Source organism: Melospiza melodia, chromosome 28 (assembly GCF_035770615.1).
Source record: "Melospiza melodia melodia isolate bMelMel2 chromosome 28, bMelMel2.pri, whole genome shotgun sequence".
Classification (NCBI taxonomy): Eukaryota; Metazoa; Chordata; class Aves; order Passeriformes; family Passerellidae; genus Melospiza; species Melospiza melodia.
This window is the reverse complement of record NC_086221.1, coordinates 2,960,932-2,988,387: the sequence shown is the minus strand read 5'-3', so window position 1 is coordinate 2,988,387 and position 27,456 is coordinate 2,960,932. Positions and strand designations below refer to the sequence as shown.

Below are 27,456 nucleotides of genomic sequence, written 5' to 3'. Positions count from 1 at the left end.
AGAAGACTAAAAATGTAACTTAAAGTTTGCTTATATTTAACTTTTTTTAATAATCTTGCAGGGGGGAGCCTAAAACGTGGTATGGAGCCCCAGGGTACGCAGCTGAGCAGCTGGAGGATGTAATGAAGAAACTTGCTCCAGAGCTATTTGAGTCCCAGCCAGATCTCTTGCACCAACTTGTCACCATAATGAACCCGAACACTTTGATGGCCCACGGGGTGCCTGTATGTGTCAGACTCCTGTGCTACTCCCCCAACCAACCCTCTTTGATTGGAACTCTACTTAAAGCTGATAATTGAAGCCACTTTTATTACAGAGGTGGTGTGGTGGTTTCCATGTGTGTTGCATCTTCCTTATCCACTAAAATGTGCCAGTGTGAACAGATGAGCAATGGAATTGTTGCCTTTGGAGTCAACTGGCAGACTCTTCTCTGGAGATCTATCTTGGATATTTCTATTTCTGTGTCTCAGCTGAAAGGTTTAGGCTTTACCTTTGGAACAATGGCAGGAGCTCTTGTATGTCTGTTCAATCAGACACAGTTTTTTTGGCATAGAGTTTCTGTCAAGGCCCCAAACCCTATTCTTCCTTTATTTTGTCATCCACATTCTCTTATTTTTCCTGGATAAGTCCTTAGGTATTTAAAAAACATTTTTTCATCAGATTTCATCTTATTCCATACTAGATTATTCATGGGAATTATGTCCCTTTACAACTTAATTGGCTTTTGATGGGCTGACCTTGGGACTTTAAGGAAAATCTGGAAAAAGTAGCAAAATTGTTTGTCTCCTATGGTAGCCTCCAAAATGGAAGAATGCAGGATGACTTGCCTGCTTTCATGCAGACTGTGTGGCCCCAACAGTCTTAGATGAACAATAATATGAATGTTAAGGTTCCCAATTTCTCTCCCCCTTCAGCTGCACATTGGAGAGAGCTGGATCTGTGTTGACCCTAACCCTGAGGTGTGAGGAGCACAAGGCCCAGGCAGCCAACCTAGAACTGTTCAGAGAGGGGTGTGGCTGAGTGGAACCCAGGCTTTCCATGGTTTTATGTGACACTTTATCAGCTGCCAGTTGTAATTCTTGGGCTTGTGATTTAAACTCTGGGAAGTCCTCACAGAAGTTACTGCGAGTTGGAAATCCATGTTCTCCTCCCCATCTGTGTTTGGGTGTGAGCTGACCCTGGCCTGTCTGTCCCTCCAGGTGTACAGAACCAACCAGTGTGCAGGGGAGTTTGTTATCACCTTTCCCAGAGCTTACCACAGCGGCTTCAACCAGGGCTTCAACTTTGCTGAAGCTGTGAACTTCTGCACCGTGGACTGGGTATGTTCCAAACCAGTTTTTCCCTAAGTGAGCAGTTCCAAAGCTGTTCCTAGCTGCTCTATAGCTCTGATTTATTGCTGAGGCACAAATCTAGGCCACAGATCAGAAGGAGCCTGTTACTGTGTTTGCTGAAGGTTTGTCATGCACTGAGCTGCAGGCTGCCTCTGGTTCTGAAGATTTAGTTTGGAATTATGTGTCAGGGCTGATGTAACTTTTGCAGCAGGAGGGAGGCACAGTTCTCTGCATGCCTGGAGTATGAGATGCACCAGTGTTGCTCATTTTTGTGTTCCCAAATTCCATCTCAAATCAAAAGCTGGAATGATAAAATTTCCTAGTTTATTGCACTGGGAATTCTCTAAGTGCTTTCTGCAGCTGGAAACCAAATCCAACTTGGACATCTTTTCTGCTTTAGCTTCTGTGATAAAGTTAGATAATACATGTAGCACATTACTAAAAGTTAAAGACATTGATAGTCCTCTTGTAGGGGAAAAAACAAGAATTGCATCTCATGTGAGAGCATCCTCTTAGGTAGCAGAGGTGCTCTAGGTTTTTAGGGAAAGACACCTTAATGGGAAGAGAGCAGAAAGTTCTGAAGTTCAGATAGAAGGTTTACAGAGCAGTGCATCATTCCTAGTGAGCTTCACTCAGCTCTCAGAACTGGCAGAGATGGGCACACATTACAGTTATTAGGTTAGAGTTATTGAGTAAGATCTTTGTCTTTTTAAAAATAAACACAAATGGAGGACAGTTGCTCCTAAGTTACAAGTAATTTTACCTTGATAGAAAGTGACTCAGATACAAAGTGCTGTCTGATCTCACAAAGGTTCTTCTAAGCTTCTGATATTTCAAATTACTTCTCTTGTGATTTTTTTTTCCCCCCAAAAAGGTCTTGGCTATTTGTTAAGTGTAGCCCAACTAAAACATTGCTAGGTGTAAAAAACATTAATTAGAAGAGAAAGATGACTAATATTGCAAGAAAGCTTTCTGCACTTGACTGTGCTTATATGTTAGTTGGTTTGGTTTGGTTTTTCCTCTTGCCCTTCCATGAGTTTCACACTGAACCCAGCACATAACCTCATTGTACTCTGAGCATCCCTGTTTGCCTGCTCCTAAAACAGAGCTGAGTGACCTGCCCAGCTCAGGATGAGCTGTGTGCTGTGCCTGCAGCCAGTCAGGGACATCAGTGCTCCCTGAGCCAGCAGTTTCTCATGCTGCAGTACAATTCCTGTCAGCCCAGGGTGCCCTGCACCTGCGTGGGATGGGGCATCCCTCGAGTGGTGGGTATAGGCCAGGCTTATGTACTTGTCCTTTTGATGCTTCCTTGGCGTCAGTGCATTTTTACCTTGGATCTTGCTGAGCCCACTGTGGTTTAGTGATTTAGTAGCCTTTAATTACAACCTCTGCAAGAGGGGGCATCTCCTTCAGCTCACACTGGGAAAGAACTATAAGCATTCCTGGCGCGCACAACTCGCGATCTTGATTTCTCTAGTTTTACACTGAAGTGTGAATGTTGTTGCTGAAGGATTTGTCTGGGGGCAGTTTCTGGGTAGTAGCATGCAGAGGGATTGCCTTGATCTCCTGTCCCAAGTGCACCCTGTGTCTGCCCCACAGCTGCCCCTGGGCCGGCAGTGCGTGGAGCATTACCGGCTGCTCAACCGCTACTGCGTCTTCTCCCACGACGAGATGATCTGTAAAATGGCTTCCAAAGCAGATGTCCTGGACGTTGTGGTGGCATCTACGGTCCAGAAAGACATGGCTATTATGATTGAAGAGGAGAAGAGGTTGCGTGAGAAGGTTGATAAACTGGTGAGTTGTAGGAAATGATGGCTTGGGTTGGAAGGGATTTCACTGGTTATCTCCTTCCATCCCCTGCCATGGGCAGGAACACTTTCCACTAGACCAGGTTGTTGCCAGCCCTATCCAACCTGGGCTTGAGCACTTGGAGGGATGGAATTCATTATAATAAATGCAGTAACAGTTGAAACAGTGATGTGAGAACATGCTGGTTCTTGTACTGGGGTGTCAGAGGCTTAGAGGTACTTAGTCCCTTCCTAAGTTGTGGATTTCAGAGGAGCACCTGGGTAAAGAATCATTGATCATGCACCTTATTTTAGTACCTGCCCTCTAATGTTGTTCAGAATGTCACTTTAAAGGTAATATTTGTACTTCCAGTCATTTGGTCAGGAAATGATTTTTTCATTAACCAAGATTTCTGCCTACCTGGGTTGAATATGTTATATCTAAACTTCATTATTCTTTTGATAAATTCACCTTTTGATGTTTTAGCTTGAAATAGCCTCCCCTTTGGAACAGTCACGTCTTCATTAGTCTTTGATGTGACACTCTTGCAGGGAGTGACTGACTCGGAGAGAGTGACGTTTGAGCTGTTCCCTGATGATGAGCGACAGTGCCTGAAGTGTAAAACCACCTGCTTCATGTCAGCAGTTTATTGTCCCTGCAAACCTGGGTTGTTGGTGTGCTTGTACCACGTTGAGGACCTCTGCTCCTGTCCCACCTACAAATACAAACTGGGGTAAGCTTGAGGTAGTAACTAACACCATGATCTGGAGATAGGATTGGGTGTGTAGGTACTGTGATTTGATAATCTCTGCTGCCAGTGGGGCTGCTCTGTTTCTGTTTCAGTCCTTTGCAAATCCAGTGCCCCCACAACAATGGGACTGTTTTGTGCTGACACACAAAGCCTCTTCAGCATTCAGCTCTTCTTCCTCTATAATGGCAAAAATTGCTGGCGAAGTTAGTTTGCATTTTTATTTATAGCAACCAGGTCATTGTCCCTTAGATCCAGTCCTTGCCAAGGAGTATTGTTTTGCTTTTTGGAGCTTTCCTTCCTGTTGTTAACTTTGCTGTGCTCTTTAGTACATCGTTTGTCCTACATGAATGTGGCTTGCTTTAAGACAGTGTCCAAACTCCTTAATTCTCCCATAGAAATTGCTTTTTGAAGCAATTACAACATTGAAATTATCTCAAAAGGAACATGGTGTGGTTGTAAGGTCTTCATTGTATAACCCTGAGCACACAGAAACTTATTTCTGTATTGTACTGACCAACACACTTTAGAATTACCAAACGATTTAGTCTGGAAGGGACCTTAAAGCTCATCTCATGCCATCCATGCCATGGGCAGGGGCGCCTTCCAGCAGTCCAGGCTGCTCTGAGCCCCACCCAGCCTGGGTCCTCGTGCTGGTGCCCTCGTTGTGCCCTCGTGCAGCCGCGGTGTTGCGGGGGGTTTGAGTCGTGTGCTGCCCGCAGGTACCGCTACACCCTGGAGGAGCTGTACCCGATGATGAACGCGCTCAAGATGCGCGCCGAGTCCTACAACGAGTGGGCTTCCAACGTCAACGAGGCCCTGGAGGCAAAGATCAACAACAAAAAAAGTGAGGATTTTACCTACTGCCTGTAGCACGTCATTTAAAAGGACTGTTTTTTCAGTGTTTAGTTTCCAAACTGTAGTAACTTTTTTCTTATGCGATAATCAAAAGAAATCATTTATCACTTTGTGTTTTTAAGTAAATATTTTAGCTGTTACAGTCCCAGAAATGATGCTAAGCTGTCTCTGTGTGACAAGACCATAAATCATTTTGACACAAAGTGGAACTGAAGTAGAAATAGAAACACATTTCATGTGTTTTGTTTCTAAGCCTTACCATGGAAAACCCCTCACAAAGGGAGACTTCTTAACTTAATATCTTTCCCAACAGGTCTCATCAGTTTCAAGGCTTTGATAGAAGAATCAGAAATGAAAAAGTTTCCAGACAATGACCTGCTGCGACACCTCCGGCTGGTGACACAGGATGCAGACAAATGTGCCTCGGTGGCCCAGCAGCTGTTGAATGGCAAGAGACAGACCAGGTAAGTGCCACTCCATGTCTGCAGCAAAATTGGGCCACCAAAAATGGATGTCAGTGGCCAGTGATGGGTGCTAATGCTCTGCAAGATTTAAAAATTAAAAGAATCTTTGTCTCCTCCGCAGAGCAGAGCCATCTTTGACAGGGAGGTTCAGCTTTACTATATGTAATAAGTTAAACATCCTGAGTTTTCAAATCTCTTCTTCCTCTGTGTTTGACAGTTTGTAAATTCATTCCAATGTTCCCTGAAAAGAAAGAATGGTGTGGTATGTCTGACAAAGTAACACTCAGCAAGATACAGTCCCCTTGTCTTTGTGCTGTGGGCACTGTAAATCTGTCCACAGGCAGGTGTTGTTGTATTCATTACTCTCTGTGCTGTGGAAAAACAAAGTGCCTGAACTCCCTGAGCTGCTGCTAGTGGGAATGTTGTATGAGAGGTCTGAAAAAATACCTGCTTTTTACCTTAAATCTTTCAGACAGGTCATTTGCTCAAGGGATTTGAAGTGAGGCAGTGTTCTTTGTGAACTACCTATCTGGTCCTGCTGGCACTCCATGTCTGAAATGAGCTGAAAAGAGCCAGAACAGAAGGCTAAGGCTGGTTCTCTTCATTGCACAAGTCTAGTTGTGCCTGTATTGATGAAGAGCCTTTCTCTCAGGATTCACTAATTACCATCTTCTGTTGAGTCATTCTTCACCCATAGATCCCAGACTGGTGTGGGTTGGAAGGGACCTTAAAGCTCATCTCATTCCAGCCCCCTGCCATGGGCAGGGACACCTTCCACTATCCCAGGTTGCTCCAAACCCTGTCTAACCTGACCTTGGCCACTTCCAGGGATGGGGCAGCTGCAGCTTCTCTGGGCAACCTGTGCCAGGTTCTCACCGCCCTCACAGGGAACAATTCCTTCCCAATATCCCATCTATCCCTGCCCTCCTTCAACTTAAAGCCATTGATCAGGGCACTCAGACTCACCATGAGCACACTGAGCCTTGCAGGATGGTGATTTCTAAGAAAATGTTTGGTTTATGTATGTGGAGAACAGTATGATTCATGTCCACCAATCTTAAGTGTGATGTACTTCAGAAAAATTTGATTGTCATTTGTCCCATTTGGAGAATTTTCACCCATTTCTGCTGCTTTGAGCAACGTGGTGTTTATTGGAGCAGTTGCCTTTTGTGCTGGTAGAAGTGCACCTGTGGTTCCTGCATGGTGCCTCAGCAGGGGTCAGAGCTCCTCACTCCTGTGCTCTTGCAGTACCTTGAAGGCTTGGAAGGACTGGGGGGCAGAATGTTCTGTTACACTGTCTGTAGCTGAATATTGCTGTCACACTTAGATGTGATTCTTGTTTTCTTTCCTGCTGTTCCCTCTGTAAGCCTTTGTAGTAGCAACTTGATAAAAATTCACTTGTGCTGTCCTGCACACACAGGAGAATGAAGCCTCTGTCACAGCAACATGAAAATACTGCAACAAGGAATGAGAAATTCAGCATTCCCACAGGCATGACTTCTGCCAGATAGGGAACCTCCAACCTAGAGATTTTAGGCACCATCATCAAAGGACTTGTCCACTTCTGATCTCCTCCTTCATTTGGTGCTGAGCCATCTGGCATCCCCAGCCTGTGTTCTCCCATCCCTGGTGCTTGTTCAGGGCTCCCAGTGCTGAACTGGGAGCAGCAGCCAGGCCCTTCCCTGCTCCTCTGTGCCAGATGGGTCCCTCCTGCACTGACTTGTCCCTGACTTTGTTTGGACTGAGAAGAGCTGGGAGCAATTCTTATTTTCATCTCTTTGACTAGATCTGTTCTTTTGTCACCATGAGAGGCTCTCAGCCTTCCTCACAGCTGGGCCTGCCAGCTCCTGCAGCATCCCAGACTGTGACAAGTAATTGACCCTGTCCTGCTGCTGTACAGTGTTGAGGCAGTGCTTGCATTGAGATTCTTATTTGCTCTAGAAGAGGTTTTGTCCTTCTCTCACAATTTCTTCTTGAATCTTTTTTGGCATGTTTCTGGGAAAAGTCCAGTTTCATCATAATTTTTAATTGTTTTAGAACCTGTGTTACTTGATTATTTTTTTTCTCACAAGGTTGAAGTGGGGAATGCTCACAACTTTTGAAGGAAAATATAAAGAAGATAATTACCTTCTTAAAATCTTAATACATGTTACATCACATGCAGATTCATATGCCTGGAGGTCACATCTGCTTGACAACCTCCATCACACCCAGTGCCAGGTGTTGGATTCTGGATTCTGCCTAAAATTTGATTTGTGCTTTTGGCAAGCTTTCTATTGTGGACTGAGCATTTTGGTCTGATCCCGAGTTTGGAAGAGTCATGAAGGAGACTTGTTTCCTGTAGGAAGGTTGTCCCTATCAGTCACAGCAGTCAGTGACACTGGGGGATCTTCTCCAGTGCAGTAAACACAGCAGTTCATGGGGAGAAAACCAGGACAGGAGGTAATAAATCATAGTAAATCCTGTGACTCCTGCTCACCAGCTCCTCTGCAGTACCTGAAGGGATGCAAATGGGCTGTACATCCCTGTTTCCTCTGGTTCTCTTGGTGCTGGGGGTTAAACACTCACAGATGCAGGCTTGGAGATGTTCTGTGAGCATCTGAATGGGGCTGGAGCACAGTGTGGCCCTTGTTCTCCTGGCACTGGAAGGCAGCAGTGTTCCTGCCCTGCTGCCATGTTTTTCCTGTCTATCCCCTTCCTTCTCTAGGTCTCCTAAAGCGTGTTTTGTTCCTTAGAGTCTCTGAGGATTTGTGCTTGGAGACCTTTGTGATTATTAACCCTGGATGAACGAGGGTTTGGCTTCTGTCAATGGTTTTTCTTAGGCTCATGTAATTTCTGGTTTTCAAAAACATCTTGTGACAGCTTTGCCATTTAGATATGTGTATGTATATGTATATAAATATTTATGTATTTAAAAACTTGTGCTTTTCCTTGGAAGACACTGTGGAGCTTACTCAAAAACCAGTAGAACAAAGCAGCCTGTAAAGAAACCTGCGTTGTACCTGAGGCTTTGAATTCATTTTATTGTTCAGCTGACTGTGGGGTTTGGAACTCTCAATGTGATTCTGTGTATCCGTTAAAAATACCTATTTTTAACACAGAATGGTAAATGAAAATTTATTTTATAGAGTTCACATTCCAGTCATGCTGGCATATCCTGCTGGGCTGTTCTCCTCTTTTGTATAAATAACACACTGTGGATTCAACTGGAGCCAGCATTGTAAGGGATCTCTTTCCTTTTCTGTTCAGGGTTCTCAGACCTCATTAATACTGGCTTGAGTTTAGAGAGGCTTTTAATATTGGGCCATTTGTTAACACTTATAAGCCACTCATTTGCTACAAAGCTTTTAGATAAAAATAAAAATGCTGATTTCAGTGTAGAGAGGATTTTTCAGAAGTGCCTACACAACCTGTCAATATAAAACCCATTCAGAATTGGGATTTGTTCTCTTTTGGTGTGGACATGGGCAGAGCTGACTACAACAGCTACTGCAACATAACTGAATAGTTTATCCACAGTTGCTTTGTGTTCTGGAAAAAAAAGCTTAATTTTATTCCATAATAACCAGTGCCCTTCCAAGGCTGAGTCGTTGTTCCAGAATCCTGTTTAATATGAGTATTTCAACAATAGCTCGTTCTACAGTGGCAGACTGAGGTTTCCCATGTATGTGAGCCCTGGGCTGCTTGGATGCTTGTGAATATTCTGCTGTTCCTGAAGAAGGCCTGGCTGACATGAAATCATAAGCAGATGTCAGGGAATCAATAAATCACAGAATGGTTTGTGTGGGAAGGGACCTTAAAGCTCATCTTGTTCCACTCCCTGCAGGGACACCTTCCACTGGACCAGGTTGCTCCAAGCCCTGTCCAGCCTGGCCTCAGAGTTGATTTCTGGGGTTTATTTTCCTATTTAGTGGTAAGCTGAAGGCTGAATGTGTCGTTGCAGGTACCGCTCCGGGGGAGGGAAGTGCCAGAACCAGCTGACGGTGAACGAGCTGCGGCTCTTCGTGAGGCAGCTCTACGCCCTGCCCTGTGTCCTCAGCCAGACACCACTGCTGAAGGTAACTGGGGAAGCCTTGGGAGGGGAGCAGGAGCATTCACAGAGTGATGGGTTTGCACTGCATTCATCTCCCATCTCACTGTTTGCTCCAAGAGTTAATACTGGGCACTGCAGGCTGGGGTGACTCGTGCACATGGGATGCTGAAGAAAGGAGCTCTGACCAGCTGCTGTTTGTGGTCAGCAGAGTTTTATACTGCACATGTAATACAGCTCACAGGCTCAAATTCTCCTTATCAAAGGCGCTGTGGAGAATTTAACAATAGGAATGCTGACACAGCAGCAGATAAGTTCCTGAGCCCCTGACTCAGATCCAATCTTTATACCCTTTTAAGGAAAAAGCTTGTAACCCTTACCTGTTGGTCACTTTTTGGTCCCTCTAACCCTTTGCCATTGGTCAAGCTTGAATTCTGGCCAAGGCTATAAAAGTAGCATACTGTATCCCTACTAACTTAGAAGAAGAGGAGCTGAGACCCTTCACGGACTCCCCAAATAAAGCCATCTTCGTGGAATAGCCGGCGTCTTCTTCCTTCTCCTCTCTCAGTCTTCTGAAGCCTCCAGCCAAGGGCAAACTTACCCAGCAGCAAGCTGAAATCTTATGAGCTGGTTAATCACTGTAAGAGCTGAATATCACCCTGCTTGCTGGGGGTTTGAACTGCGGCTTCATGGTCTAAGTGAGCTGGCTTCTGGCACTCAACCCCCCTGGGGACAGAGATCCCAGGCTCATGCTCTGCTTATGATAAGGTCTGATAAGAGGTTATTATGCACAGGCAAATCAAACCATTCATGTTTGTGAAGGATTGTAGGAGAAGGAGCAGGATGACCTGGGTAACTACAGTTAAAAGTTTGGGGTTTCAGTTACCTGCTCTGCTGTAACGAGTAAAGCCAGGTTTACCTGAGAGCATTCAAACTCCCCAGTGCTCTGAGGGACAGCTCTGTCATCCTTTCCACTTTCCTTCTTTGTTAATCCAGAATCAGCTTTCTCAGTTTTGTAATTAGATCCCTCTTTGTGCTCTCTAACCACATTCCAGGAAACCCCACAGATAACTCCAGCCAAACCCAGCCCAGGCTGGCCAAATCCTCTCTCTAGCAGAGAACCTGCTGCTGCCTGGAGTCAGAGCACTTTGAATCCCACCACCACCAGCTGTGCTGGTTCTGTGCTCCCCACATGATGAGCCCTCAGGCAAACTGAAAGTAATTCAAGATCTTGTTTCAGAATTTGCCCAAATGTTACATATCACACTGAGGGGTAATTAAAAAAAATTCTGTGCAGCTGCAATTCCTGTCTTAAAGGAGAAGAGCTTTGCATATTTGTGACACTTGAAACCAGGAGAGGCCGTGTCCACTTCTTGAACTGTCCCTCAAGTATCCACCCAACACTGAGACACCAGATGGTGCCATGGAAATGAATGGGAACAAACCAGTTCTACTCAGCTTTGACTGCTGCTTTGGAAGCTTTATCTGCCCTGCAGTGTGTGGATCAGATTTGATGCAGTCCTATTTACAGTTATTTGTTTGTAGCACTGAAGCTGTGAAGTTTTCTTGCTGGTTGAAAAGCAGAAATTTGGAAATGCCAGACATGCAAACAGTTCCTCTCCATCTGGCATTCCTGAACAGGGGAATAACAAACACATATGGTCCGAGTGTTCCTTTGTGTCATCCTCAACAAGTCTCAATTATATGTCATTGTGCAAATTAGGCTGTTAATATCAATGACCAACATTACTGGAGATGGGTTCACAATTCAGTCTATCTCTAAAAAATGTTTGATTCCATGCTGGGGGAGGTTGCCCACCCTGGGAGACAGCCTCGCTGGCAAAATGCCAAGGTGTCAGCTGTGAAGAAAGAATTTCCTGCAGGAACAGCATTTCAGGCAGCACTGGGAGTACTGGGCAGGTTGCTTCATACAGAATAATCCCAGTCTTCACTGTGGGATTGCTCTGGATGACTGTCCTTTATCCTGAAGAAAGGGCAAACAGCCCCAGAAATACCTTTTGGGGTAATGAGCTGCTGAGTGCATGGAGAGAGAGAGGGTGTTGCCCTGCATGAGAGTAAAATGCCTGTGGCTCGCTGGGACTGTGGGGTGCAGCTCAAAAGCCAGTCCAGCAGAAATGAACTTCAGAAATTCTGTGCCCTTCCCAGTGTTTTGTTTCATATTCCTCACCTTGCTGTTCCTCAGCTGCCTGGACCATTCCAAAACAAAGCCAGGCAGCAACACCCATGGAATTCTTAATTTCCCTTTGCATCCTTTCTGTTCTTTGGAGCCCTCTTTCTGGCACCCTGTCAATGGGATTGCTTTGTTCTGGGGTACCCAAGCTTGTGGCCATGCTACACATGGGGAAGTGCTGGCCACACTGTGTGTTGAAGACACTATTGTAGTGTTTCAGCCCTCAGGATAACTTGCCATGTGCCATTTACAAAAAGCTCCTGGTACTTTTTCTAATGTTTCCACACCTCCTTTCTCTGGCACATAAGGTTTAATATAAGTTATTAATTACATCTAACCCCTCCCCTTATTATGGGGTGCTGGGGCTGGTTGTAGCAGCAGTTGCAGGGTGTGGCTGGCTGGTAAGCTTGGGGGTTTCCTTTGTGTCTTTGGTGCTTGTTATGGTTTATTTAGGGAGGATGTTTATTTAGGGAGTGTTTGTTTATTCAGTGTCATTGGTAGCACATCCTTTCCCAGAAGCCTGGGCCAACTGGGATGTTGTTGGTTATGGCCTTGGGATGGGGTTGGTTGTGGTGGTGGGGCTTGCTATAGGGGTGTGTTAGGGTTACTAGTGGATGAGGAGACAGTGAATAGTGGGGGGTCTGCTGCCAGTCTGATCAGATGGCACAGGGTACAGCACCTTGTACCAAAAACAAAAAAAAAGCAACACTATAACATTAGACTATCACAATGAAAACTCTTAAATCCTTCATAATTAAGGAAAGTTTCAGGAGCAAAAAACTTATACATCTTGGGAGGAGAAATGTAGGAAATAGGAGACATCCATCTGGATAATTTGCCATGTGCTCCGTGGCATTGCAGCAGGGGGTTTGCCAGGAGCCTGTGCTCCCATTGTTAACCCTGCGCTTCCACGGTCAAGCGACTTGGCAGAGACCTTTCATCTGATTCATTGTTGCATCTGTGTATTTCAGGATCTCCTTGACCGTGTGGAAGCTTTCCAACAGCAAAGCCAAAAGCTCCTTTCTGAAGAGATGCCCAGCGCTGCGGAGCTGCAGGAGCTGCTGGACGTCAGCTTTGACTTTGACGTGGAGCTGCCGCAGCTGCCGGAGCTGCGGGCGCGGCTGGAGCAGGCGCGCTGGCTGGAGGACGTGCAGCTGGCCTGCTCCGAGCACAGCTCCCTCACCCTGGATGACATGAGGCGCCTCATCGACTCCGGCGTGGGGCTCGCGCCCTACCCCGCTGTGGAGAAGGCCATGGCCAAGCTGCAGGAGCTCCTCACCGTGTCCGAGCACTGGGATGACAAAGCCAGGAACCTGATAAAGGCCAGGTAGAGCTAAATCTTGGTGTGGCATTTTGTAGTTCCATGAGTTGTTTCAGATGGAAGTGCCCTGACTCCTGGAGGGGCTCCCCGCTTTGTTCATCCAGTATGATGAAGGCAAAGTTTGTGCCAGCCAGAAGGGACAGGGCTGGAGGAGGGAGATGAGAGATGGAGCAGTTTCAGGTGTCAGAGTTGCCTCGCAGTGTTTGTGTTGCTCAACCATCTTGTGTAATTCTCCTTGTGCCACAGTGTCATGGTTTGATGCTACCACAATGCCAAAAAAGGTTATCAAACCAGGACACTCAGGAAAGGGGTTTAAGGTGCCTCTTCTTCTTTTCCACCTTCTCCCCTCCCCAGTTTCAGGCTGGAGAACACGTGTTCAGACCAAGCTCAGATAGGTACCACCAGCAGGTAAAATTTCATAGTCCACAGAGTCCATGTAGGACTATTTCTAACTAATAAGGAGGAGATTTTCCAGATTAATTGGTGCAGGGAAGAAGGAAATAAGCCAAGTATATCCTTACTAAGAAAAATTTTCTTGTGATTTTTACCTTCTGATTTATAAAATAAAACGGGAGAGGACAGTGTACTTAAAATTAGGAACGTGGCACAAACTTAAGTCCAGGTTTCTTCCCTCAAGATTGCTTTCTTTTTTTTATTTTGTCACACTTGAAGTATTGGAACATTTCTTACCCACTACTAACCAGTGTTTTAAGACAGCTTAAATAGCACATTAATGACTAAGCTTGGGTTCAACGTTCTATAGGGAGCTGTGTAGTGTTTGTACCTTTCTAAAACCTCAGAATCAAACTGGGAAATACAGAAAAGCCCATTTCAGGATTTTAACCTTTGAATGCAGAATCTCTCAGTTGGTGCTGGTCTGGGGTTTGGTGGATGTCTGTCATCCAAAAGTTAATAAAAGGTACATCTTCTTTAAGTCCAAATGTGAGAATATTTCTAGTTGGAGGCCAGAGTAAGCAAACACACATTTCTAAACCCCCATGCTCCTGACACCCTAGCTCTGCTGGGTGCAGCCAGTACTGAACATCATCAGTAACATCATCAGTTGGTGTGGCCCTCTGATTTAACAACCCAGGTGAGTGGAAGAGCCCCCCTGTAAGCAGCATCTCCCATCTGGGCTGTTGTGCTCCCCCAGGCCCCGGCAGTCCCTGAGCAGCCTGGCAGCAGCAGTGAAGGAGCTGGAGGAGATCCCAGCCTACCTCCCAAACGGAGCAGCACTGAAGGATGCAGTGCAGAAGGCCAAGGACTGGCTGCAGGAGGTGGAGGCTCTGCAGGTACGTGAGCCTGGCTGCTGGGCAGGGACAGTGACCCTGCTCATGTCACCAGAGCCACCCCACCCCCTGTGTGTGCTCCTGGGCTCTGGTGTCACTCTGAGCTCCCAGTCTGGGACATCATTGGTTACCTCAGCCATGGGGCAGCTGCACCCACTGCCCTGATTCTTGCTTCTGTTTCTGGTCTGTATTCCTTCACCTTTGCAACTAACTGCCTGCAATAAAATCTATAAAACAGCTATTAGCAAGAATTGAAAGTTAAAAAGTTGCTGCAGTATGGAACTTCACATTAAGGTCATTGTTTCTGAGTTGCTCAGTAACAACTCCTTGTTAATCACATTTTTGTGCTGCACTGAGGTACAGAGTGGTGCTACAGAAGTAGTTCCTGGCTCGGCCTTGCAAGTGCTCAAGCCAGGGGTCAGTGGGACTGCCCAGATCAGCCCAGAGTGGCACTGGGATAGCCCTGATTTCACATTTTGGTATAAATTGCCCAGTATTTTCATTTGTCCTGTTTTTGGTTTTTTTTTTTTTTTTTTTTGTTTTGTTTTGTTTTGGTTTTTTTCTATAAAGTGAGCTCTAATTTAACTTAGGGGTATTTTCAGGTCTGTCTGGCCTAAATTCAGCTTTCAATAAAAATTTAATTTGAGCTCATATTTAAAAAACTAATTTCCTTGGATTTAAATATTTTTAAGGAATAAAATTCATGTAATACTAACTTTCATTTGAGGGCTGTCTTGAAAGAATTTGAGTGGTTTTTTTTTTTTTCTTGGCACTTGCTAATCTCTTGGTCTGGACTCTGAAATTCTGCCTCTTGAATGTGGAAAACCAGTTCTGTCTGCACCAAAAATTTCTGCTTTGGTTCTGTGAAGGTTTTGTTAAATGCCTGCAGTCACTGTGACTTGCAGGAAGTTCTTGGCATCAGGACTTTGAAGTTGCTACAGGTGTTGGGGCTGTTTTGGTGAATATTTCTCCAGTCCTAAATCAACTGCCTGTTCTAGTAATTACCTCTGGAATTACTGAATTGTGCTGCTTTACCTCTGGGTGTGTGGTGCCTGCATTGCCTGAGGTGTGGGGTGCCAAGGGAATGGCCAGAGCTTGTTCCCAAATGGCACATGGGATACTGGGGGTGATTCTCATTCTTGGCCTGAGCCTGGGTTAAATTGTCTTCTGGTGCTGGAGCTCCCTGCAGTACCTGAAAGGAGGCTGGAGCCAGGGAATCAAGAGTTTCCTCCCAGGGAACAAGGGACAGGGTGAGAGGAAACTGCCTCAAGTTGCACCTGGGGAGGTTCAGGTTGGATGTTGGGGAAAGTTTCTTCACTGGAAGGAGTAATCAGGCCCTGGCACAGCCTGCCCAGGGTAGAGTCATCATCTCTGGAGGGATTTAAATGTGTGTGGATGTGACACTTGGGGACAAATGGTGGCTTTGGCAGTGCTGTGTTAATTGCTGAAATCGATCTTGGTGATCTTTTTTCAATGTTAATAACTGTATAATTTTATAATTTCAGAATTATTTTGATTTTCTGCTGTGAATGCACTGTGAGACTGGGAGACTTCTTATATTGTTGGCAGTCTCTGATTTTGTTCCGTTATCTTTTTAAAGGATCACTTGGTCACATCCCAGCCCCCAAATGTGTTGTTAGTTTTGTCTGGTAGTCAATGACTAAGTGCACAAGCAGCACAAATATTGGGCTGATAGTGCCAGTCACTGAGCTGTCTGAGCATTAAATTAATTTTTACAACTCTGCCCTGAACTTCTTGAGTGGCTGCTGTGACCTGGGCAGTGCTGTGTGCTGGGTGCATCCAGCATCTCCTCTTTTCCCCCTGGCAGGCTGGGGGCCGTGTGCCCGTGCTGGACACGCTGGTGGAGCTCGTCTCGAGGGGCCGCTCCCTCCCCGTGCACCTGGAGCACCTGCCCAGGCTGGAGGCCCTGGTGGCTGAAGTGCAGGCGTGGAAGGAGTGTGCAGCAAACACCTTCCTGTGTGAGAACTCTCCATATTCCCTTCTGGAGGTGAGGCCTGGCTGGGGATCAGCTCAGTCATGCATGTGCATTTGCTGCTCCCTCAGTGTTTGCCAGGAGGGAGCAGTAAATATTAAGTATATTTGCAGAATTGCTTTAGGATTACACAAACTGTTTTAATAAGAACTTTTGTTAGTGTCCTATAGCTCTAATAATAGTTTTAAACTTTTAAAATGCTTAAGATTTAGCTGTGTTTTCTCTATTCTTCTTAATCAGTGGCTAACAAGAGCAGGCAGTGCCAGTGTCTAACGTTTTCCATATGAATGTGGGAATAGTGACAAATCTGTGGCACTGGATTAACTCCAGTGCATCAGACCGAGCTGCAGGTGAGCAGGTTCTACCTGCTCCATCGTCCTCAGGTTCAGGTGTGCCAGGGCAAGGCTGGGGCTGTGTTTGCTGCCCCTCTGGAGCTGTGGCTGTGTCACACCTGCAGTCCATGAGCAATGTACACTCTGCCCAGCACTGAGGCTCTCTGAGCCCCCTCCTATTGGGACAGACAGGAATGTAGGGCAACCTCTGGAATCTCTGCTCTTTCCCAGGGTTTGCAGTTTCAGTCCCATGGAGGCTGTTCAGCATTTTGTCTCCCTCCCTCTCCCTCCCCCTCTCTCTCTCTCCCAGCAGTCTGGGTGAAACACAAGGGTTGTTTGGGTCTGGGCATTTTACAAAACTGAAGTTTGAATTTTCCAGCTCTCCCTGCCTTCCAGATAACCTCATCCTAATCCCTCAGATCTTTAATGGAATAACTACAGGAACCCTAGTTCTCAGTAGGTGCCTGTGGCTGCATCCAGGCAGGGAGGTGCATTAGGAACAGTGCAGGTGTAACACTGCTGCATGTGGGACACTGCTGTTCTGTCCCTCAGGTGTTGTGTCCCTGGTGTGACATTGGGATGCTCAGTCTGAAGAGGAAGCAGAAGAAGCTGAAGGAGCCAGTGCCAAGTGGCAAGAAGAAAAGCACTAAGCTGGAGACACTGAGTGACCTGGAGCGGGCACTCTCTGAAAGCAAGGACACTGCATCTGCAGTAAGTGCTCACATCTCTCCTAACTGGAATCTCTTCTGAGTTCCTTGAATCCTTCTTTCTGTTTGCCTCCTGTGCAGGAGTGTGGCTTCCACCCTGTTTTTGCTGTGCTGCTCTGCAGGATTTCTGAACTGCACTTTGCTGTGTTTGCTTCAGGCTTCCCAAAATTGCTTTCAGTGGAAACAACATGTGTTGCTTTGTGCATTAGGCAGCCTCACAGTTTGCTAGGCAATGCCTGTAGCTGAACAAAGCACAGGAAAACAAAAATGGAGACCTGTTTTCCCCTATCATACCTAAAGCTTATTAAAAATGGGATAGGGTTTGGCCAAGTCTGATCCTTTCAAAGAACACAATAATCCAGCACCATTTATAATTAAAACAAACATTCTAAATAATTAAAGAAAACCTCATGAGTTATGGAGGCCCTAAAACATTGCTCTGGGTGGACCAGACTCAGTTGCTGATGGGGAAGAGCTTCATTGCAGCAGATCTAGTGCACGGCCTCTGCCTGGGCCAGGTAATGATGTCTTGTGCAGTAGGGGCTCATTGGGTGGGGCTTGAATGTCATTTAATGTGGGACATTTAAATTTTAACCTATGGCAACTACTTGAAACTCGTACTTTCAGTGCTTTGGTGTTGGCATCTCTCGTCTGACCCCCAGAGCTGGAGCACTGTCCCTGTTGTGGCCCTGTGGGGACAGGCTGGGCCCTGGGTCACACTAAGCCCTTGGTGACTCCAGGACCCCTGGCCAAGGAGATGCAGGGCACCCCAGGGACTGCACCCAGGAGGGGGAGAGGTCATTCAGTGTGGCAGGGTTTGCTTCTGACACACGAGGGGAGCCAGAACCTTCCCACACTCCAACCCAGCTCAGCACCTGTGTGCACATCAGGATGTGCTGTGTCCCAGTCCCATGTCTGCCCAGCATGGACACAGCTATCTTAACTTTTCCAGAGCTGATTTTAGTCCAGGAATTATGCCTGAAAGCTATGGTGTGAGAAATAACCGCTTTGTATATATCTATAAACCCTTCTCAGTGTGTTCATATACATTATAAAATGCATAGAATTAATTAGTTGCAGCTGGTTTGCACAGCTTTTATGAAACTGAAATACATTGCTGGTTTTATAGGAGCTAGTGCTAAAGATTCCTGAAAAAAGGATCATGAGCATTTGCAGAGAGGGTAAACAGCACATCCAGGGTACACCTGAGCTTTGTCTGCTTTTCACAATCCCCAGAGCAAGTTTGTAGGTCAGGGCATGGCCCTGAGCACTGTTCAGCATGTGCAAAGTGAGGGTGAGAGGTACATTTGCATTTGTGCAAACTGCCCAGGAAGCTTTTCTGAGTATCCAGAGTCAGACAGCTGAGAGACATTCCCAGAGCAGTGTCTACAATCCATACTTGCACTTTTCAGGATTTCAGCTGCTTGAGGCAGACCATGGTTTTGTAGTACAAAACACAAAAACTTGGAAGAGAGAAGGGGTTAGGAGCTATTTTTTTATGAAGAGTTAAGCTTTTTCTCTCAGGGCCTCATGAGAAAATGGAAGGGAATTGAAGTCACACCACAGCACATTCCCAGTGCTGCCCCTCCAGTCCCATTTGCTGCCCCACTGCACATCCCCATCCTTGCTTCATTCCATCATTTAAAGCCCTGGAGACTGGTGTGTGTGCAGGGTGATGGAGCAGGGGGCACCCTGTTTGTAACAAGCAACTCCCTTGGGGGTGTCATCTGGGGGGTCCCAATTGCTGGGGTACTGGTCATCAGTTTCTCTGACTCTGGATTGAAGGCACTTGGGACAGTGGTTCGTGTTTGGACTCAGGTGTTCATTATTTCTTATCAGTAAAACAGTATCACTGCTGTGAGTTCTGCAGCTTTTCATTAGAAGGCACAAAATGGCCAACAATCTCTTGTTACAAGGTCTTTTAAGACTAAACTGTCCAATTAAGAACTGATACCTAGATTATTTTCCCTTTTAACCCAATAACTCATCCCACAGAGCCCACAATGCAGACTTTTCTGCCCAATTACAAAATGCCACCCAAACCCATGAAGAAGGATGAAGAAGCATGAAGAAGAAACCCAGGAGGACACCCTGTGCCCTCCATCTTGCTTCCATCCACAACACACTAAAAATCCCAAAACCTCAATTTCTCACCAAGTGATACACCTACACTACTCTCTATAATGTATTTCACACTTTAGGGGATTCTAGTCTGTCCTGAAGTCTAAGAAACTTTCTCCATGGATGAGGGTCAAAGTCAGTGCTCTGTTGTGGACCCCTGGGGGGGCATCTCCTAAGTTACACCCTATTGGCTCCTTCCCCTGTTCCTATGTCTGAACATGGGTGTTCCTGAGCCACTCCCTCCCGTCTCCCTGATTGCCCCTCACCTTTATCCTGCCCCAAGACCAGGGTCAGTCCCCGGAGGGGAGAAGGCTGGACCCAGAATGGGTGTATGGCTGGGACCTGAACATCTCACCGCGAGGCTGAATTAAACATCTATAGATATTGTGCAAAGGCCCTTTTTGCATCTTTACTTTGGACTTTACCAGCAGCAATTCAGGCTGCAACACTCCCCTGGGGGTCAGAGAAATATTCCCTGTGTGCCCTGGTTTTCCACAACCATCCTTTGCCTCCCTTTCAGATGGCCACGCTGGGAGAGGCGCGGCTGAGGGAGATGGAGGCGCTGCGTGCCCTGCGAGCAGCCAACGAGCTGAAGGTGCTGGCGAGCGAGGAGGACGCCGAGCTCAAGGTGTGTCTGTGCCAGAAGGAGCCGGCTGCTCCCATGATCCAGTGTGAGCTCTGCAGGGGTTTCTTCCACACGGGCTGCGTGCCCGGCGCCGCGCCGGGGCCGCGCGTGTGGCTGTGCCCGCAGTGCCGGCGCTCCGAGAAGCCGCCGCTGGAGAAGATCCTGCCGCTGCTGGCGTCCCTGCAGCGCATCCGCGTGCGGCTGCCCGAGGGCGACGCCCTGCGCTACATGATCGAGAGAACTGTGAACTGGCAGCACAGAGCACAACAAATGTTGTATTCAGGGAATCTAAAACGCATCCAGGACAAAGTTGGCTCAGGATTACTGTACAGCAGGTGGCAAGGCTCGGCAGGACAGCTGCCGGAGACAAACAAGGTGAGGCTGGGCTGGGGATGGGCTTTGACACTGGGAGCGTGGGGTCAGTGAGGACAGGGGGTGGTGCTGCTCTGGGTTCGGGTCTGCTGGAGCTCCCTACAAATCCCCACAAGGCAGAGGATTTGTTCCTGCTTTACAAAACCCAGAACCGGAGCTGGGCCCTGCTGTGCCCCTCAGCCAGGATGTGTGTGTGCCCCAGCAGCAGCTTCCTGCTCCCTTCTGCTGGAGTCCAGGAACGACAAATCCCGAAGAGCCTGATGTTCCCCTCTCCTCTTCTAGCTCTTGTGTTCTGCTGTGGCACCACTAATGACAGAGCTGCTGAGTTATTGTTTCTGGAGTGCATATTCTAGCCATGATATTTTCTGAAAAATCCTTTCCTTAGGATTTTTCCTCCTGAGAAGCTGAGAGGCCTCAGGAACAAAATGTAAACAATGGTTATCTGCTGCTGTGGAATGCAATAGGTGCATCTGGGATTGGTCTCATAGAGTTATTTCTAATTAATGGTAAATCACAGTCAGCTGGCTCAGACTCTGTCTGAGACACAAGCCTTTGTTATTCATTCCTTTTTTTTTCTATTCTTAGCTAGTCTTCTGATGAAATCATTTCTTCTATTCTTTTTAGTATAGTTTTATTGTAATATATATCATAAAATAATAAATCAGCCTTCTGAAATGTGGAATCAGATCCTCTTCTCTTCCCTCATCCTCAGACCCCTGTGAACACTGTAACACCTACTATTCAGTTGGTCTTTATATTCTGCTCCTACAAGTATTCAAATAAGTGTTGAGAATTACTGACAGAGGCACAAACTGCCCTGTGCATTACCAGCTTGGCTCTTAGGCAAAGCTGTTTTGAACAAAGTGTCTTCATTCTTTGCTGCCTCTCCTCACTTCCTCTAGACCTCCCAAGCTGAATATCCTGCTCATGTTGCTGGGTTCAGCCACAGCAGCTGTTTCAGGTGGGGCAGTGAGGGACTTGGTCTTTTTTCAGTGAAGATCTTACAGCAAAAAGCAGACATAAAGAAGGAAAAGAGGTAAAGAAGTTTCCTGAGAATAACAAATGCAGAAAAATAGCAGAGATCGAAGTTCTGTGCTATATGAAGAACATGAAACACCCCAAAATGGAATGTACTCTGTTGGTTTTACATTTTGAAATACCTTAATTTAGCTAGTCCAGTCCTGCTACAGTTAGGCTGTGTTTCTGTTTTCATGTTCACTTACATTAAAGCACAAACCATGCCACACCTGACAGGGTGTTGCAGCTGCTTCTCATTCACCCAGCTGTGCCAGTGGCTAGTGGACCAAATTTTTCAAACAGGCAAGTCAAGATCTAGAAATTAAAATATCTTTAGGTATTTAAGAGATTTTCTTCCGAGTCATTTAGGTCTGAAAGTATCATTTTGCTAAGTCAGCTAGTGTAGCTGAAAAGAACTGGCCACGATTTTGGAAACAGAAGTTGATGTTTCGGCCAGAAATTGAAACAGTTTCATTTTATTTGCCTAATGGTGTTAGCTCAGTGTGGAGCTGTGAGGTTCCTCCCACCTAGAGCAGTGTAGCCATTTCTGGGGGGTCTGGACCATAAGTCAGTAAACCTTCCAAATCAGATTATTTCTGACTGAGCTTGTCCAGGTCCTTGTGACAACATTTCCCTAGTCAGAGGTCCCTGGGAAGCTCAGTGGAAGAGCTTCTGACCAGCTTCCCCTGCCTGGGTCCCTCAGTGTGCCTGAGCCAGGCCCCAGTGCACCTTGGGGCAGGTGGGAGCTGAAACTTCAGCCTCCATGGGTTTGAGGTGGTTTTCTGGTGAATCCAGTTCTCACCATGGCTGTCCTGTCCTGTCCCAGTTCTGTTCTCCCTGTCATCTGGGCTAATTCAGCACTCACTTCCACACAAGGAGCTCTTCAGTAACCACTGGAGCTGGGCTGCTTTGACACTGGCCAAAGTGAGGAATGTGGGTGAGTTTGAAAATTCCCTTGAGAGCAGCAGTGGGGATTGAGGAGAGCCTTGTTCTGCAAGGGGCTGAGGCACTTGGGTTAGTGAGGCTGAGGGAGTTGTGGAAGGTTCCTGGTGAGATGCCCCTGGCAGTGTCAGGAGGTGCAGGGTTTGCTGTTGGTGTGTCCCTGCAGTCTTTTGGAGCAGATACAAGATTTCAGTAGCTGTAAGAGAAACAAGTGTTGATCCTATCACAGTTATTCTGCATTTCAAACTCCATGTTTAGTGAAACTATCTGTGTTTTGTTTTCTAGGTGTCACAGACAATTGGGGCAATGTCATTCTCCATGCCTCATGACTGGGATAACAGAACCATGTATTTGCATTCTCCATTCTCTACAGGACAGCACTGCATCCCACTTCATGGTTTGTAATCTTCACTTTGGTTTGGGAGGTTTCCCCCTGCCCCTTCCTTTTTTCCCCCGTGTTTGGTGGGACAGGGAGGGTGTCCTGGTCCCCAGGAAGTGGCTGAGCAGGCCTGTGACTGCACAGTCCTGGTGGTTGTTTCTCCATCTCCTCAGCATCTTTGGAGCTCAGTGCCCAGCTTTAGCAGAGGGGTGCATTGCTCAAGGACAGAAATTTCCCATGTGTGATGAAAATTGCATCAATGGGATGAGGAATCAGGAGAGCACAATGGGATGAGGAATCAGGAGAGCTGGCCCCTTCCCACCAGAACAGCTCCCCCATGCTGTGCCCCAGGAAGGGGGGAGGAAAGAGGAGAGGCCACTGGAAGTGTAGGAGGTGGATGGGAGCAGCAGGGATGTGGTGCTGGAGGCCATGGGATACTGAATGCACAGGACATGAGTCCATGTGAGCTTTGCTGCAGCACAACTGTGCAGCTGTCAGGGTCTGGGGCTGCTCTGCTCAGCACAGGCTCTGGGCCATCCTCACCTCAGACTCAGTGGGTTGGACTAAGAGACAAGCTGTGAATTGCATCATTTTATGACTGTGACAGAAATTAATTATCATTTCTTCCCTCCTCATGCATAATGCTCCAGGGACACAAGTCTAGACTTACCTTCATGTCTGTGCAACTCAGTCCATACCAGTGCTAGAAAAGCCATTTCAGTGGAATGTTACAGTTCACATCAAACAAGGCAGTTCTTTGTGTCACCAGGTTTATTTTTCATATTTTTGTTGTAGTGTATTAATAAGCTGTTATTTATACAAAGATTTTTGCCTCTCCAGCTGAGACTGTTTCAGAGCCCTGCATGAGCTTTGGAGCTTGGAGCCAGTAGCAGCAGAGGGCAGTGACCATGGAGCAGGACCTTGCATCAGGCTTATCCTCAGCCTTCCTTCCTCTCCTGTCTTGGCTCCCTGTACAGGCCTCACTCAGTCTGTTCATGTTAGCCACTTGTTGGGTAGTGAGGGGAGATTGTCACACTCCTGCAGCTCCCAAAGCAGGAGAATTTGCCAGGAATGATTGCAATGCCTTATCCTTGAACCAGCAGGGAATGGGAGCATGGCAGGGTGCTGAGCCACAGTGCAGGAGCTGCTGTGCAAGCCTTTGTCTTTCCTTTTAACACTGCTGTTAAAAATGAGCAGTTGAGAGGGAGCAGATAGGAACTAACTCATGCAGTTGCAGATTTAAAGTCTTTAAAGTATTTAACCTTTTTTTGTTGTGATTTTGTTGAGATTTTTCATTATGTGTGCAGTTGTTGTCACTGAAGAATTCCTGTGTGTCTCCTTGTGTTTCACACTAGTGGTTAGCACTGAGCTGGACGAGCTGATGATGGAAGCCCAGCTGCTGCAGGTTTCTCTGCCCGAGATCCAGGAGCTCTACCAGGCCCTGTTCACAAAGCAGAGCCCAGCCCTGCAGCCAGAGCAGAGGTCACCTAGCACAGCCACAGGAGACAAGGCAAGTGTCCAACAGCAGCCCTGAGCTGGGGCACCCTGGGGGAGGCTCTGCCTCAGCCCTTGGGCTTTACTGGGTTTTTTTTCATTTCACTTCCATGAAAATACATTTTCCTTGTACAAAAGGAGTCAAGAAGTCAGTAATAAATTAGTTACAAAATATTGAATACAATTTGTGGCCTAATACATTTTTGAAATTTAGATCTGTGTTTATGGTCAGTCCCTGTACTTGATGTACATCTGTCCTGACTTCACAGAATTGCAGAATCTCAGACTGGCTTGGGTTGGAAGGGACCTTAAAGCTCTTTTTGTTCCACCCCTTGCCATGGGCAGGGGCACCTTCCCCTCCAAGTCCCATCCTGGCCTTGAACACTTGACTCTTGTCCTGTGTTGAGGCTTTCCAGGGCAGCTGCTGTGGCAGCTGTGGGCTCAGAGGCAGGAAATGAGCATGGTTTTCTCTCTGAGTTCTGTCCCTGGTGCCTGACCCTGCCCTTGGCTTCTCTTGCACATCTCATAATACTGAAAGTGCAACATTGTCAAACACTGCACTTGTGCTTAAACCTATTCCTAAAGTCAGGGTGTGAAATAACAGGATAATGGGTGTTAGCTGCACACTTCCAACCCTGCCAAATGTGCTTCCCACAGAGCGAGTGCTGCCGAGGGAAGAAGGACGGCATGAGTTACATGGAGAGAAAGCTGAAGCGGCGTTTCGAGAGAGAGACCTTCTGTGGTGAGAAGAGAGCGAGAGTAAAAAAGATGAGAACACCCAAAAAGAAGAAACTGAAACTGAGTCACTCAAAGGATCTGTGCAGTAACAAACTGGAGCGAGAGCGGGAGCGGCTCCTGGAGCTGCAGCGTTGCAGTGACAGCCACCTGCTGCCCTCAGACACGTCCTTCTCAGAGCAGGAGGACTCTGAGGATGAGGATGCCATCTGCCCAGCTGTGAACTGCCTCCAGCCCGAGGGAGATGAGGTCAGGAGGGGCAGACTCACCCTGGTGTTCCCAGGGCTGGGGTCTGGGGCAGGGAGCTGCCCTGGGACTGTTTGACTGCAGAAAAGCTGTTCATGAGGGGGGTGAGAGGCCCTGGCTAACCCAGGGCTGGTGTCTGTGCAGCTGGGATGGGCAGGACTGACCCCACCTGCCCTGGGGCAGCTGTGTGACATCAGAACATCTGCACACCATGGGAGGGGGCAGCTGGGGCTGTGCAGACACTGTGTCCTGGCTGTGAGAGGCCCTGGCTAACCCAGGGCTGGTGTCTGTGCCGCTGGGATGGGCAGGACTGACCCCACCTGCCCTGGGGCAGCTGTGTCACATCAGAACATCTGCACACCATGGGAGGGGGCAGGTGGGGCTGTGCAGACACTGTGTCCTGGCTGTGAGAGGCCCTGGCTAACCCAGGGCTGGTGTCTGTGCAGCTGGGATGGGCAGGACTGACCCCACCTGCCCTGGGACACCCATGGGACATCAAAACCTCTACACACCATGAGAGGGAGCAGACAGACATGCAGACACTGTGTCCTGGCTGTGAGAGGCCCTGGCTAACCCGGTGTCTGTGCCGCTGGGATGGGCAGGACTGACCCCACCTGCCCTGGGGCAGCTGTGTCACATCAGAACATCTGCACACCATGGGAGGGGGCTGACAGACATGCAGACACTCTGTCCTGGCTGCTCTTGGGATCCAGGTGTGGATGGGCTCTGCTCAGGCCCATCCATGCTGGAAATGGAGAAGAGGGATGCTGAGTCTGTGATAGGTGGGAAAGCAGTGGGGAGATAAGGGAGGGTGTGCTCTGCCCACAGCCTGGGGGAGCAGGGAGCACAGTGAATATCCAGCATCAGCCAGCTGTGGATCAGACATTTCCAATAGACCAGGAGCCCCAGGATGACCCAGGAGTGTGGGACACCTGGCCTGGCCCTGCTCTGACCCCTGTGTCTGCTCTTCACCAGGTCGACTGGGTCCAGTGTGATGGCAGCTGCAACCAGTGGTTCCACCAGGTGTGTGTGGGCATCTCCCCCGAGATGGCAGAGAAGGAGGATTACATCTGTGCCAGCTGCGCCGGCAAGGACGCCCAGGGCCGCAAGTGAACCCCAGAAACCCTTCAGGACTTGAGTAAAGAAGGTTCCCAGTTTTCCAGTTAAGCCACAGGGGCTGGTTTAAGAACCAGATTGCAAATGGTGCTACTTCTATCCTTATGGGATCATTTTCCAGAACTCAGAACAATTTTTGACACTTTTGTATTTTCCCTTGATCTGTTTGTGGTTGTTGAGGTTTGAGATGCTGACTGTTTGCAGGGGTTTCCGCCGATTGGGAAGGCATTTGACAAATGCACCTTTATTGTACAGCATTCAGTTACCTCTGGGATTTACAGACATATTTAATTCAGCTTGGTTTGGGTGCAAAAACAAACAAACAAACAAACAAAAAAAACCCCTGCACCATGAATTTTCCAATAATCCTCTTTTGAGGAAATCCCTGTTTACTCTGTTAACTCTTTGGAGACTTTAGTTTTTTTCCACTTCGTTTTTCGTAGACTAGGTTTATTTATCTGAGCAATAACTTCTATGTCTGGTTTCAGTGACTGGAATGACAACTGAACAGCGTGTTGCTTCTAGCATTGGTTGATGTACAGACAGCAAATGTTAGATCCTAGTGTCACTGAGGGCCCTGTGATGTAGAAGACAGGAAAAAAAAATCTGTAAAGTAATTGCCACAGCTGTATTTTGGCTTTCTCCTTTTTTGGGTAGCTTGTATCAAATGTTGCAGTTTATATTGTGGAATAAACCCCTGGTTATGTTATAAAATTAAATGTTGGTGTTTTTAGAGAGTTTGAAATGCAGTTTTATTTCCCTCTGAATCCACACTGCATCGCTGGGTTCTCTTAGACAAGAAATAATCACCTTCCAAAGAAGCAATGCAGAAGCTGTGATGATTCTTGTCTGTTCAGATTTGGAAGGAGGAGGGAGGTCAAAATGTTACAACAAAAAGAACAAAAAAAAAGCTTTTCCAAGATTTTTGCAAAGCTTTTCCAAAGCTGAAATTATTTGCAGGTTGAATGTGTGAAGAATTGAAGGCACGATTTGGGACTTGGCAGGGGCAGGAATGGAGGATTTACATGTGGGGCAGCTTCTCCTGCCAGCCCTGCCCAGCTGCAGGAAAGCAGAGACCTTCCCTCACTGCCCAGGCTGTGGCCACAGCAAGCTCTGCTCTGCCTCTGGGTGGATCCCTTCAGCTGCTCCCACCTGCATTTAGCCCAGAAGCCTGAGGAATAAGGAGATTTCTGCTTCTCCCAAAGGCTGTTGAGGGCCTGTAGCTGGGGCACTGCAGATGTGGCTGCCGGAGGAGCCTGGGGCTCTGAGCAGCACAGCTTTGGGTGTCCAGGCCCACAGGGGGCTGCCCCAAAACCCCTTGGGGAGCAGCCACTGCTGCAGGGCACAGCTGGGAGGG

The 27,456-nt window shown here is 47.3% G+C and overlaps 1 protein-coding gene across 3 annotated transcripts in view; it reads left to right on the top strand.

The window, feature by feature from the left end:
• The window catches only part of KDM5B (lysine demethylase 5B), a 59,782-nt gene extending 32,950 nt beyond the window's left edge, over positions 1 to 26,832 (top strand). For all 3 annotated transcript variants that reach the window (XM_063178233.1, XM_063178234.1, XM_063178231.1), the window contains exons 12-27: positions 62 to 224; positions 1,200 to 1,319; positions 2,931 to 3,125; positions 3,671 to 3,852; positions 4,590 to 4,714; positions 5,039 to 5,189; positions 9,133 to 9,247; positions 12,382 to 12,737; positions 13,885 to 14,023; positions 15,849 to 16,028; positions 16,898 to 17,056; positions 19,694 to 20,173; positions 22,415 to 22,526; positions 23,864 to 24,018; positions 24,660 to 24,986; positions 25,959 to 26,832. In XM_063178233.1, the coding sequence (XP_063034303.1) occupies positions 62 to 224; positions 1,200 to 1,319; positions 2,931 to 3,125; positions 3,671 to 3,852; positions 4,590 to 4,714; positions 5,039 to 5,189; positions 9,133 to 9,247; positions 12,382 to 12,737; positions 13,885 to 14,023; positions 15,849 to 16,028; positions 16,898 to 17,056; positions 19,694 to 20,173; positions 22,415 to 22,526; positions 23,864 to 24,018; positions 24,660 to 24,986; positions 25,959 to 26,096 (3,097 nt within the window). In that variant the 3' untranslated portion in view covers positions 26,097 to 26,832. The remainder of the gene's footprint in view (positions 1 to 61; positions 225 to 1,199; positions 1,320 to 2,930; positions 3,126 to 3,670; positions 3,853 to 4,589; positions 4,715 to 5,038; positions 5,190 to 9,132; positions 9,248 to 12,381; positions 12,738 to 13,884; positions 14,024 to 15,848; positions 16,029 to 16,897; positions 17,057 to 19,693; positions 20,174 to 22,414; positions 22,527 to 23,863; positions 24,019 to 24,659; positions 24,987 to 25,958) is intronic.
• Positions 26,833 to 27,456: the final 624 nt, after the last annotated feature.